General features: G+C 54.7%; 1 protein-coding gene across 1 annotated transcript in view; it reads right to left on the bottom strand.

Annotated features, from left to right (window-relative positions):
• The window catches only part of SGSM1 (small G protein signaling modulator 1), a gene marked incomplete at its 5' end in the record, with an annotated part of 32,626 nt that overhangs the window by 10,473 nt on the left and 9,752 nt on the right, over positions 1-12,401 (bottom strand). Inside the window, 9 exons of the mRNA XM_010153182.1 lie at positions 1,983-2,112; positions 2,592-2,755; positions 3,185-3,252; positions 4,972-5,096; positions 5,990-6,121; positions 6,560-6,705; positions 7,246-7,313; positions 8,190-8,342; positions 9,121-9,283. Of these exons, the coding sequence (XP_010151484.1) occupies positions 1,983-2,112; positions 2,592-2,755; positions 3,185-3,252; positions 4,972-5,096; positions 5,990-6,121; positions 6,560-6,705; positions 7,246-7,313; positions 8,190-8,342; positions 9,121-9,283 (1,149 nt within the window). The remainder of the gene's footprint in view (positions 1-1,982; positions 2,113-2,591; positions 2,756-3,184; positions 3,253-4,971; positions 5,097-5,989; positions 6,122-6,559; positions 6,706-7,245; positions 7,314-8,189; positions 8,343-9,120; positions 9,284-12,401) is intronic.

The following is a 12,401-nucleotide window of genomic DNA, read 5'->3' as shown; positions in this document are numbered from 1 at the left end:
AATCAAGCAGCTCTTCATGTTGTCACTTGCTAAATCCCCGCTGAAGCTCAGAGGGGCTATTGCAGTGGCCTCGGATCCTGCTCAGGTGCCGCCCCGGCACAGAGCCAGCCCAAGGGCAGCCCCGAGAGCCGAGCTGACCCCACGCTCAGCAGCCTGGCTGCTGTCCTGCCCTGGAACAGCCCCTGCCCTTCCGTCTTGGGCCTCCCTAGGAAAAAGCCATCATGATGAAAGTGAACTGTGGGATGCAGAAAAGACTAATGAAAAATAATCCTATTTGCTCCTCCTTGGAAATTAATTTGTGGTAGAAATTCTGGCTTCCAGCTGGGAGAGGGGTTGGTCTCACTGACCTCCCTACTTGTGATATTGAATTACTAGGAAGAAAAATGTTGGAATACTCCTATTTCCCTCCTATCGAGCAGGTGCTAATGGGCCAGTGACGGTCAGCGGTGACAGGGGACATCTCTGCAGGAACTGTCAAGTGACAACACAGGCGAGCAGCAGTGCCAGACACAAAGGACAGCCACATTACACTGATGCCGAGTGGCCCCCAGTGTGGCAAGGGGAGGTCGGGATGTGATGGGGAGACGCAGGAACCATTTAGGGGTCACCACCGTCTTGCTTGCAGCCGGAGTCCTCACCATCTTCCCTCTCACGGCAGCGACGGAGATCACAGACGCAAGGAATGGATGAAAATTACCATTAATGGTAACTAGAGACACAGAGAGAGGACAAGGGCACAAATGAAAGGGGAGAAAAGAAGAATCTGTGGAGAAGAAAGAACTGATGCAGTTCCACCCCCCTCTGGGAAGGTCCACAGGAACCGCACAGACTTTGATGATGCCAGCTAAGGAGACCGCAGCAATTCAATTCATAGAAAATTTGGCCCCAAGCATGGAATTTTAAGGGGTAGATCAAAAGGAAGCTACAGAAAGGAGCATTTCTATCTGCTATTTTAGCCTCAATCAGATTTTTATCTGACTCACTGAATCGTGTCAGGCAGGGAGAACTAAGCATAATCTTAGCTGATGTTACGGAGGAGCCACAGGAGATGCGATCGCCCCTTCTAGCCTCAAAAACACAGGAACAAGGTTTTGATCAGATTTCATAGTTTTTTAAAAGCACTCCATGAGTCTGCTGTTACCACTTTTGGTTTTCCCCCTTACAAAGTCATCTATGATGTTCCCAGAGGTCAAAAAAATTGTTCTTCGCAACCCTCAGAAGCGCCAGGACAAATGTACAGCCACTTCGGCCAAGCACACTGTTCAGCTCCTTCACAGCCAGACACGAACAGAGATTTCTGGTTTGGCGAACCCAGCATCAACCTTCTCCTTTGCCCTTGAGCTGGGGAGCGCAGATGCGTGCGTCACGCCTGGCAGTAGGCAGGGAAGGGTGCCGTAACCTCTCCTTTGCGCTGCGGAAGCAACGCTGAAGGAACACAACTGGATTTAACGCAGCACTTGCCGAGTTGGCCTGGTGAAGAGAAGAATCAGCTCTGGAGGCTTGTGACAGTGAAAAGGGACCCCCAAGGAACACGCCCAAAGCAAACCTTGCTACTGAAATTATGTGTCAGGTTTTTTTCTGACCATTAAGGCAGCCGGGGCCCAGCGTGCAGCTGCAGAAATGATGGGCTGAGGAGCAAGCCTGGTTGCCCAGAGAAGCTGTGGATGCCCCATCCCTGGAAGTGTCCAAGGCCAGGCTGGATGAGGCTTGGAGCAACCTGGTCTAGTGGAAGGTGTCCCTGCCCATGGCAGGGGGGTTGGAACTGGATGAGCTTTAAGGTCCCTTCCAACCCAAACCATTCTGGGATTCTATGAAAGGTTAAAACAAAACAAATAAAGCCCCAACCCGTACATGATGTTGAATAAAAGGCAAAGCCCATTTCTCTGCAAGCGTTTCCTGCCATGTGCGTGTCAGGTCTGCGTCGCCAGCTGCTGGTACACCCGTGACAACCCACCTGGCGCACCCTCTGCCAACGCACTCACCGAACTCAGACTGTGTCCCCGGGTAGATGATTCTGAAAACGTAATCTGTGGCTTCGTCGTCTTCCTTGTCGGACGCAGACTCCGAGGAGCCCTGGGGACTTCGCTTCCTCAGCTTGGGAAACACCTTTCCCTAGGTGAACAAAACCCGCTCTTCACAAGCCGCCCCACGCCCGACGGCGCAGGCCAGCGCGGTTGCTGCCTCGCTTGCCCAGCTCCCGCTAACACAGCATGTGCTTCATCATCCCGGGTGACGTTTGCGCGTTCCCTCTGCTGGAGCAGCCTTTGGGTTCAGCTTTCTGGTAGGCGGTGAATATATAACCCTGTTTGTACAGCCGGGTCCATGAGAACCGAACCTACGGTGCCTCATGGCCAGCACTCCCGTACCACCCGATTTGCCCAGAAGCGTTGCTGCAGCTTGGCCACAAGCTAAACACAGCTGCCGTATTTCAAAGCCCACCTTCCCTCTTCGTTGGGGGAGGGGGATTGTTTAAAATGCAGCAGCCCCTAAGGTCAGGCAGAGGGTCCTTCCCATCAGCTCTGCCCTGAGACTCTCCACAAGACCCCGCAGTGCTGCGGGCTCAGGAACAAGCCCAGTTTCAGGGTGCCTACCTTTCCTCGCTGTGACCAGAGGGGAGGATCCAGCTGCCCATGGGGCAGGAGGCCATTCTCCAGGCAGGACAGGAACTGCAGTAAGTGGCCTCCTCTGGGGAACCGCAGCGGGGGCCTCTGAATCCCGTCCTGGCTCACCAAGACAACTGTCCCACCGCTGTCTACTATTAACAACAGAGACAGCAGAGAGAAGACAGAGACCTGAGTGAGGGAAACATTAGCAGTCAAAAATGCAGAGGGCAGGCAAGAAAGCTCAGGGAATTGCCTTTCTAGTATGGAAAAGAAAGACTATTCTATGATTGGATTCCTGTCTAAGTGTATCACAAGTCTAGGGCCCTGGAGAAGGCTTGCCTGGGAGATCACGCCCTTGAGAACCACAGAGCTCTGCTGGGAGCGCCCCTCCGCCCAGCACCACAGCCAGGAGCTGGTTTAAAGGTGTTCCTAGAAGCACTTTCATGGCAGTGACCACCCAGAGCTCTGGACATCTGCCCAGGAGCTGAATCAGAACAGCCCCAAACGGGCACTCCCCAGAGATCTAAGGAAGCAAGTGTCAGGGTGGCAACACCCGCCGGCAGCCCCCGCTCTGGCCTTACCTTGCTGGTGACAGTGCAAGTAGACGATCTCCTCCAGGCGAATGGTCATGGCGTAGTCCCAGTACACGCTGGAACAGAGAAAGAGAAGGATTGTGAGCTTCAGGGATGCAAGAGGCTCTGCTGCTGTTCACATCAGCTCCAGATCCTGCCTCCAGCTATACTGGTGCCAGGGTAAGCTACAGCCAGGATGAGGTCCCAGCAGCAGTGCGACTGCCACGCCGCCAGCCCGAAGAAGTGACAACATCCCTGCAGAGCCAGCAACTGTCCCTGCCACTACCGCTCAACCAGGGCAAGTCCAGCGCCACCCTCCCCGGGCTGGTTCTCTACCCTCATGTCGTTCCCAGACACAGACCACATGCCCATGGATGCTAGCAAGGGCAGGGCGGGGTGTGGAGCCCCACAGAACCCAGCACTCCCCGGTTTCCAGAGTCTGAGCAGCACTGTCAATCGCTTTACAAAAATACTGCTTAAAATAAAGGCTCACAAAGACAGACGGGGTGGTAAGCGTCATTCCTTGTAGATCCATACTTACTTTGTCATCTGACTCCTCTCTTCTTTCATCACGACTCGACACTGGGAAGTTTTAGAGCTTAGGCTGATGCCCAAGTCAAGAACTCAGAAAAGTAGCGTAGAGGTGAAAATAGCATTTTAGGGGGAAGGTACCAGGTGTAACAGAATGGCCCAGGGGCCAAGAAGAAAGGGGAGACGAAAAGAACACAGGTAAATAAACCCCCCAAAACTACAATTGAGAATAAACAAAACTGAGAACAAGTCTTGCGGAAGAAGTTCTTTACCCCTGGCCAAAGAATCAGTGTCCTAAACACTTCAGCTTTCCTGGATTATTTGCTGGTGGGAAAGGATTCTGCTTGTGTTGTTGTGTTTCTCAGGAAAACAGGGATCTGGCATGATTCTGCAGTTTGTTAAAAGGATTGCAGCTACCGAGAGAAATGCCAGCAGCCCATAAGGCAATCCCAGGGAAAGGGGCATAGCAATACACCCTGCCAAGCAAACTAAGCAGACCCCAGGATGTTTAAACTGAAAGAGGGTAGATTTAGATTGGATATCAGGAAGAAATTCTTCCCGGAGAGGGTGGGGAGGCCCTGGGACAGGTTGCCCAGAGAAGCTGTGGATGCCCCATCCCTGGAAGTGTCCAAGGCCAGGCTGGATGAGGCTTGGAGCAACCTGGTCTAGTGGAAGGTGTCCCTGCCCATGGCAGAACGTGGGACTGGGTGGGCTTTAAGGTCCCTTCCAACACAAACCATTCTGTGATTCTATGATCCCTGGAGGAACAAGCTCCATGGACTCTGTTACATCCAAGGAACTTGGAATCCCTGCACGCAGGACCAGCTGCAGACTGCACCGGAAGAGCACTACAGAATGGCACGAGCTCTGTTACGGAGGTAGGATTATCTAGGAACTGCTCACGTCCCCTCTCTCTGCAGACACTCTTCCCTGTTTATGAGCTCCGTGGTTCCCCAGATTAAAATAACCACGATAAACCTGAAAGCACTGCTTCTCCTCAGGAAATCCCAGAGGGCAACACACTCTGTCTTTTTGGAACAAGCACCTTCTGCAGCATCTCACACTTTCTCCACAGCCCCCCTCTCCCACCCCCTCAGGTCTCCTTCCCCATCCCTTCCCCTGTTACAGGCTCAGGGATGATCACTCTGCTCTGCAGTCAGTGGGAAAACTCACTGACGGCCTTGGACAGCAGATCCAAAGTCCAACCCTGGGGAACATTTGCCTCCCCTCTGCCCCGCACAGGGTGTGCGCTCGGAGCCAGTCACCTCTTCTCGTAGTCCAGATCCCCCACAGAGCCGTTCATCAGCTGGTTGGGAGTCCACTTCAGCGCCATGATGTCCGCAGTCTGGTGAAGGGACAGGTACCCTGGGATTGCCTCCATGTCATCTCGCTGGAGAAGAGAAACGCAGGCAGCGGGCGAGCTGGTGAGCGCAGGCAGGGAGACGCCAGAAGCGTGAAGCATCGCGCAGGGTACCCCAGGCTGAGCCAGGCCCCGTCACACCGCCCTGTCTGCTGCCCCCAACCCCTCACCATCCATGAGAAGCCCACCAGTGAAACCTCCCAGCAGAGACAGCAGGACACCTCGCCAGCTGGGAAAAGGGCCGGGAACAGCTCCCAGCTGAGGAGAACTTAACAGCTTCTGCTGGTTTTAGTCAGGACAGAGTTAATTTTCTCCACAGTGTCTACTTTAAGGCAGGTTTGGATTTGCCCTGAGTATGTATGATTAGTAGTACTGTTAGTATTAGCAGTGTTGATAGTATTAGCAGTGGTGTTAGTATTATTAGTTTCATTATTTTATTCATTTATATTCAATTATACATTGTTCTTATCTCAACCCACGAGTTTCCTTGTCTTTTCCACCGATTCTCCTCCTCCACTGGAGGTGAGGGGGGTGGGGGTGAGCGAGCAGCTGTGTGGCACTGAATTGCTAGCTGGGATCAGACCAGCTCCACCTAAGCAGCTTGCACTTCATTTATTTCACTACAATAAGCAGGAAGGGACAGGAGGAGGCACTGTGTGGCCCCTGGTCACGAGAGAGCAGGGAAGCTGGAAGCTCCTGTTGCTTCAGGAGACAGAAGCTCTGTTGCTCTCAGACAGGAGCAGAGCTCATCCACTGCACTCAAAGGATCCCTATCTCCAGCACCTCAACAAACGCCACCCAGTCACCACCTTCCCAGATTAAAAACGATCCTGTGCTTTTCTCCATCACAGCGCAGCTTGGGATAGAATTACCTGGCGGAGAGCAGAGCAGTATTTTAAAGCCCAGATGCCTCAGGTCCTTACCGGCTGCACCAGGACGTTGTTCTTGCCGTAGAGGAGCGTGGCTCGGGAATTCTGGTGCAGCGACTCCACGTAGTCCCTGGCAGACAGCGATGGCCGGTCATCCATACTGCCACTCGAGTGCCTTTTCTGAATCTGGAAGAGATCCACCTACAAACGTGAGGGGAGCATAGATACCTCTTGCTTTCAGTCACTTACATACTTAAAGTCACTACTAGAAATCTCTCCCTCTGTGTCCTCTAAGAGGATTCCTGGCTCTGGCCAAGCCCGCTTCTGCACTTAGAAAAGCCCCAGGAGTGTGTTTTGTTTGCAGCAAACACAGCAGACTTCAGCTGCCTTTGCTTTTCATTCCTACACGATGTTCTCAAAGGGCAGAGACCCCAGAACGCAGTGCCGCCTCGCTTTAGCACACCTGCAGCCTCCATGGCCCACGTTCCCAGCACTTCTGCCTTGAAGACTTCAAGTAACTGCACTTTTCTACCTCCCCTCATCAACCAGCGCCCGAGGCCCCGGAGGAGCGCTGCCTCATGCCCCAGGAGGGGCACTGCGAGGGGCCGTCCCTCCCACACTCACGCAGAGCGCCGGGCGCTTGGTGGGCGAGTCCTGGCGACAGTGCGAGCTGTGGATCCGGTGTCTCTGAACCAGCTCATCGGCTGAGGGGTCTGTCCAGAAGTGGTCAGCGGTCTTCATCTTTGTGTACTCCAGCGCACAGGGCCCCACTGCGCAGAGAAGAAAACTGTCAACAGAAGGAAGTCATCGGCGGCCGCGTGACGACTGTGGGCAGTTCTCAGATCCGCAGAGCCCAGCATCTCAGAGCAGAGGTGGCAGCACAGCAGGCAGCCAGCACCAGCACACACTGCTGCCCTGTGTAACAGCAGCAAAAGATTCGGAGGGGTCAACCAGCCCTGGCAGCAAGCAGGTAACCCACTGCCTGATTGGTCATGTGCATGAAGAGCCCCGCGTTGCGGCACCAGGCTCTGCTTCCCAGACCCGCAGCCCTGGTTCATGCCCGTCAGCGTTACCGAAACCTGGGCCAGAAAAGAAACCCCCACGCTCAGCCCTGCAACCCTCCACCTCTGTTCACTGCTAAGCAGCACCGCGGGGTCTTTACAAGCGCCCTGCGGGGCTACCTGTCCCAGGCTGTTAAGTTTTCTAAGGTTCTTACCAGAAAACAACTGCATTTCGCATCCCAGATCACAGAACTGGGGACAGAGGCTGGGAAAGCAAGCTGTCAAAAGAGGGTAAGAGGAAACAGTTACCCAATAAAGACGCAAGAATTGGCCCGTCCACAGGATCCATCAGGAGAGCTTCTTTCTCATAGTACTTACTAGAAGAAAGCAAAGAGAGCAGAAAGCTGTGGCATTTCAACCCCCCGGGACTACAAAATGATAGAGACAGTGGGTTTAAATCACTGTAATGCCCTTCTCTTTCTGTATCACTCCTTGATGGTGAGAGAGAAAGAAGCCCTTAACAGGCTGTTTCTGCTAGCTGTGAAATTCCTGGGGAACGGATGCCCTCCTGCAGCACAGTGCAAGCATCACCATCTCACAGAGTCACAGAACGGTTTGGGCTGAAAGGGACCTTAAAGACCATCTAGTTCCAACCCCCCTGCCATGGGCAGGGACACCTTCCACTAGACCAGGTTGCTCCAAGCCTCATCCAGCCTGGCCTTGGACACTTCCAGGGATGGGGCATCCACAGCTTCTCTGGGCAACCTGTCCCAGCGCCTCCCCACCCTCTCTGGGAAGAATTTCTTCCTGCTATCTAATCTAAACCTCCCCACTTTCAATTTAAACCCGTTACCCCTTGTCTACCACTACAAGCCCCTGTAAACAGGTCCCCCCAGATTTCTTGTAGGCCCCAGCAAAGCACCCCCAGGGCTGGAGGTGACACCGCCCCAGGACAGGAGACCTCAGCATGCAGCCTCCCGAAGACAAGGGCAATGCAGTCCCCGACAGCCCAGCCATCAGCAGAGCAAGCATGGCCTGTCTTTATTTCAGGGAGTGTACAGTGGCCACCAGCAGCAGGGTATCCATCAGAGTCCCCAGGATGGGCAGAGCAACACAAGTGGCCTGTCCCATCCCAGGATTTCTCTGGCCCACTTGGACACAGCTCAGCCAACCACATCTCCAGCACCATCGGAAGGGGCAGATGCCGGTGGGGAGTTGGGACTGGCAAACGGGCTGCCTGTGCCAGAACTCACCTGCTGTTTTCTACCAAGTAATGCACGATTTTATCCAAGACCTTTTCAAAGAGCGCTGTACGGATCCAGAGGTGCTTGATGGCTTGAGGAGACAGGTTGGGCAGCTTCGGCATCTTGCGCACACTCTCTGGGATGCCCTGGATTTGATTTCGCCTGTAGCGGTAGAAGGCAGAAGACAACATCATCAGCGGCTCATCAGCGAGCACCACAGGAGCCCAGGGCACGCCGGCACCTCGAGGGGCGTGAGGCCAGGGTTTCAGTGGTGCTGGCTGTGGGGGCTGCACAGGGAGCTGTGTGGGGACAGGGCTCTAGAGATTGCTCCCTTCAGCTATTCCACCCCCTACCCCACATCTGCATTTGGGAAGTGACTTCACTAAATCTGTTTCCCACGGTAAAGGCACCCTAGAACAAGCCTCTGCCCCAGCAGAGTCCTCCAACCCACGCGCCTTTGCCACTGGTGCCTGAGGACAGCGGTGCACAAGCAAAGCAGCTTATCTTAGGACAGCGTACAGATTCCTGCCCCCAGGCAGCTGCTCCATCCATCTCCCTGGTTCCTGTCCAAGGATGAGTAAGCCCCGCTCAGAGAGAAGCTGAATTACTGCAGGTTCAAGCCCTGCACGCTGAAGCAGACCAAACTCGGTTCCAGCTGGCTTAGTGCACTGGTCCATAAACTGTGACAGTTCAGGAGCAAACATGCTCAGCTGTCCCTGAAGCACGAGACAGGGGGCAGAGGAAGCAAGAACTTCTCCATCCTAGCTTAAACCACAGCTCAGTGTCTCCTGGAAAAGCAACCAGTACCCAGGACAGGACTCTGCTCCACTGAAAGAGCAATTCCTCCTGTAGAGGCCCGAGCTGGCCATGGTGATCCCACAGCCATACCCACACCAAAACACGAGTGACCTGGGGGATAACAGCAGTGCCGGTGCCTTACGCATTCTCGATGAGCTGCTCCAGGTCTTGCACCTTCTTGCAAAGCTCCTCTGCCAGGGGAAAGCTCTTTCCCACCTTCATGAACAAAGCCGCTATCTTGTTGCTGCGCAGGAATCCTGCCGCCCTCCGCTTCAAGCCGTACAAGACACAGGCTTCCACAGCAGCTGCAACAGAGCACAGGCCTTACTGAAGCGGCAGAACTCGGAGCTCACGTCACAACACTCAGCCTCCTGCTGCATCCACGACCTCACCCCACAGCAGCAATGTTTCCCGAGAGGAAACCAATGCCACGTTCTCTTTCAGCCCAAGATGAGATGCCGAGATGTCAGCACTTCCAAGGAGAGTTAACTTCTGCCTGGCTCAAGTAGGTCCAGGGACTCCCTGAAATCATCTGAGAGGCACCAGTCAGGCAGACTAACTTGCCTTGGACTCATCTGACCAACCAACAGCCTGAAGAGCTCTCATTAGACCGGTGATGAAAGGGGAACGCGCAGCTTCCGGACCACAGAGGTGGCACCTCTGCCACCAACAGTGAGCAGCCTGCGCTGATGTGCCAAGCTGGAGTCTGGATTAGGATTTCTCACAGTGCTTTGTTCATTCATAAAACGGAGCGGGAGAAAGGACTTGGATCACTGTGCTCACGGCGCTTTGTTCCGAAAATGCCAGGATCTGGCTCCGCTACACGATACCCTGAATGCAAACAAATCGATGCAAACGCTAGGAAATCAGCGTGTACAGAGGTCGCATCCTGCTCCTGGGTCTGCGCTGGCACGGACGCTGTTACCAGAGCGGTGATTTTCCCAGCGGAGGAGCAACGGCGTGGCCGTAATCGTACGGGTCAGGAGCTGCCAAGAGCCTGCTCACACTCAGATCAAGCCGTGGGAGTCAACAGTCTATCTGTGGTTTAAGAGCTGGAGGAGAAGTGGGGCTGTATACGGCACGGTGATGCATCTGGCACTGCTTCCCAGCCGAACAGGTTGGGAACTGCTCTAGGTGAGCAGTTTGTGGGGCCAGCAGCCCCAGCCAAGCCTGGGACAGAGAGCAGGCTGCGACAGCGTCGCTGGGGAGGGCACTGCCAACAGCATGCCAGACTCAGGGTCCCGCTGCAAGCACGGCGCGCGAGTCCCTCTTCCTTCGCTCCAGCGTGCTCATCGGTCCAGCCACCATCGTTAATCGATGGGCTGGATGGAAGGCTGGGATGTAAAACTCCTCAGTCAATACGTTTGAAGGCAGAGAACAGCCCCACCTGGCCTTTGGGAAAATCAGGCCTCATCAGACACGCGACAACTAACAAGCACATGCGCTGCATCTCCTCCTGGCAGGGTAATTGCTTTGCTCTGCAGACGAACAGGCTGACGTTCTCCTCGCGGGTTTCTTGCGGGTTGTAGAGAAACTGAACAACCCACTGAAGTTTTTCCTTCAGCCCAGTCTGATGGCTGGAACAGGAGATTTCACCCTGGGATGGGCCAAGCAAGCAGGAGAAAGCTTGGGAGTGAGAGACAGACAGAGTGCAAATTTGTAAAGAAGCAGAGGAAACGGAGAGGTTTTTTGCACCAAAAATCTCAGTATTCACACAAACATTATCCTGAAAAACCTAAAGGCAACAGAGAACCTGGGGATAAACCACAGGCGATGTTGGCAGCTTAGTCTGACTTCCGAGACCCTCCCAGATGGATGGTGACTCGGTTGGGTCGTTACAGCTGGTCCTCAGCCACGAAATCCCTGCGTGAGGCTTCACCTAACTCCCTGCCCTGGGATTTGCCGTGACAGCTGCCTGCTCCCTCTGGCCAGGGTCCCTGCCAGGGCACACCATGAGCAGGAAGCCTGGGGAGCCGGCTCTGCCGGCGATGACTCCACAGAAAGATGCGCACACGTCCAGGCTCCGCCGGCAATCTGTTTGCCGGAGTCCCCTGGGAGGGCTCAGGATGGATGTCTAGTGTCAAACACAGACTTATTAAACAGACTGATCAAAGCACTGGAAAATTACACAGACCCACACTTCTGCAGGCTATTGATCTGGGCCTGACAAGCAGCTTTCTGGCATACTGGCACCCCTCCTTCCCCAGGAAGCCGGCGCTGCAGAGCCAGCCGCGCTGAGCCTTCCCCGCAGCAGCCCAGCAGATGCTGATTCGCCTCTCGCTTGGACAAGCATTTTTTCCTACAGCTGAACAACCCTATGGAGACATTTAAAAAGACATTTCATGCAGACCCATCAACATCAGCTCCCAGGGCTGAGAGATGCTCTCATTATCTCTGCCCTGCTTAGTGCCACGGCTGAGTTCACCGCCGAGCAGGCAGGGCAGCATCTCAGGTGCTGCGAGACGCGGCAGAAAAGCAACACATTTGGGCCAGCCAAGTCCTGCTCACCCAAAACCAGCCACTCAGAGCCGCTGGATGGATCACCTAGTTTTTAAACAGAGCCCTGCACAACCCCTCCTGATGCCCGGACATGCTGCAAATAGCATGGCCCACGCTCGGATGGTTCTTCCTACCTGTCCCAGAGGATGATTTTGCAGCTGTAAAATAAGACCAGACTGCTTTGCGGCTTTGGGACCAAATACAAGGCAACCTGCCCCTCCCTCACAGGCACTCAGATCACCCCACATCCCTTCATTCATTTGTTCTGCACTCCAAGGCTGTAATGCAAGTGTCAAACAACTCTGCCTGCCTGAGGCTGCACCCCAGCACGGCCCCTTCGGAGTGCCCACCCCCGGGAAGCTCAGGCAGGTCTCACCGCCAACCTCCAGCAGCAGAGCTAACCCCGGTGGAGTGAGGTCAGGAGCTAGCTGGAGTGGAATTAGGTGCAGAACAGCCTGGTTTTGGAATGTAAGGTCATGCTGACATACAGCTGAACAAGAAATCACAGCAGCACCTTCAAAACCTGGGGAGAAGTCCCCCCTCTGCACTGGGACTGAACCGAGGGTGAGGTCTCTGCTGACGGAACTGGGCATCAGCCCCAGCGTCTGCTGCCAGCACCGGGCAGGGCACCATCATCCGTCTTCCAATCTGTGGGTTTAGGTACTCCCCTGTTTTCAAGCAGCCCTCTCCAGTGTTTGGAGGTGGCCTCAGCCTCTGCACCAAGCGCCAGCCTGGCCAGGCTCCAACGCTCACCCGGTGCGGCCGGGCACTGGAGCAGCCGGACACGGTGCAAGGGGCCATCAGCTCCACTCCAGATTTCCAGCAGGTGAGCAAGAGCACTCGTGCAGGGGAGCAGCAGATCGCTTCGCTCATGGCCAGTGCCTCATACCTCCCTGCCAGCGAGGGAGCAGCATGCAGGAGAAA

Source organism: Eurypyga helias, unplaced genomic scaffold (genome assembly GCF_000690775.1).
Source record: "Eurypyga helias isolate BGI_N326 unplaced genomic scaffold, ASM69077v1 scaffold21716, whole genome shotgun sequence".
Classification (NCBI taxonomy): domain Eukaryota; kingdom Metazoa; phylum Chordata; class Aves; order Eurypygiformes; family Eurypygidae; genus Eurypyga; species Eurypyga helias.
The sequence above is the reverse complement of the archived record's forward strand: the minus strand, read 5'-3'. Positions and strand labels throughout refer to the sequence as shown.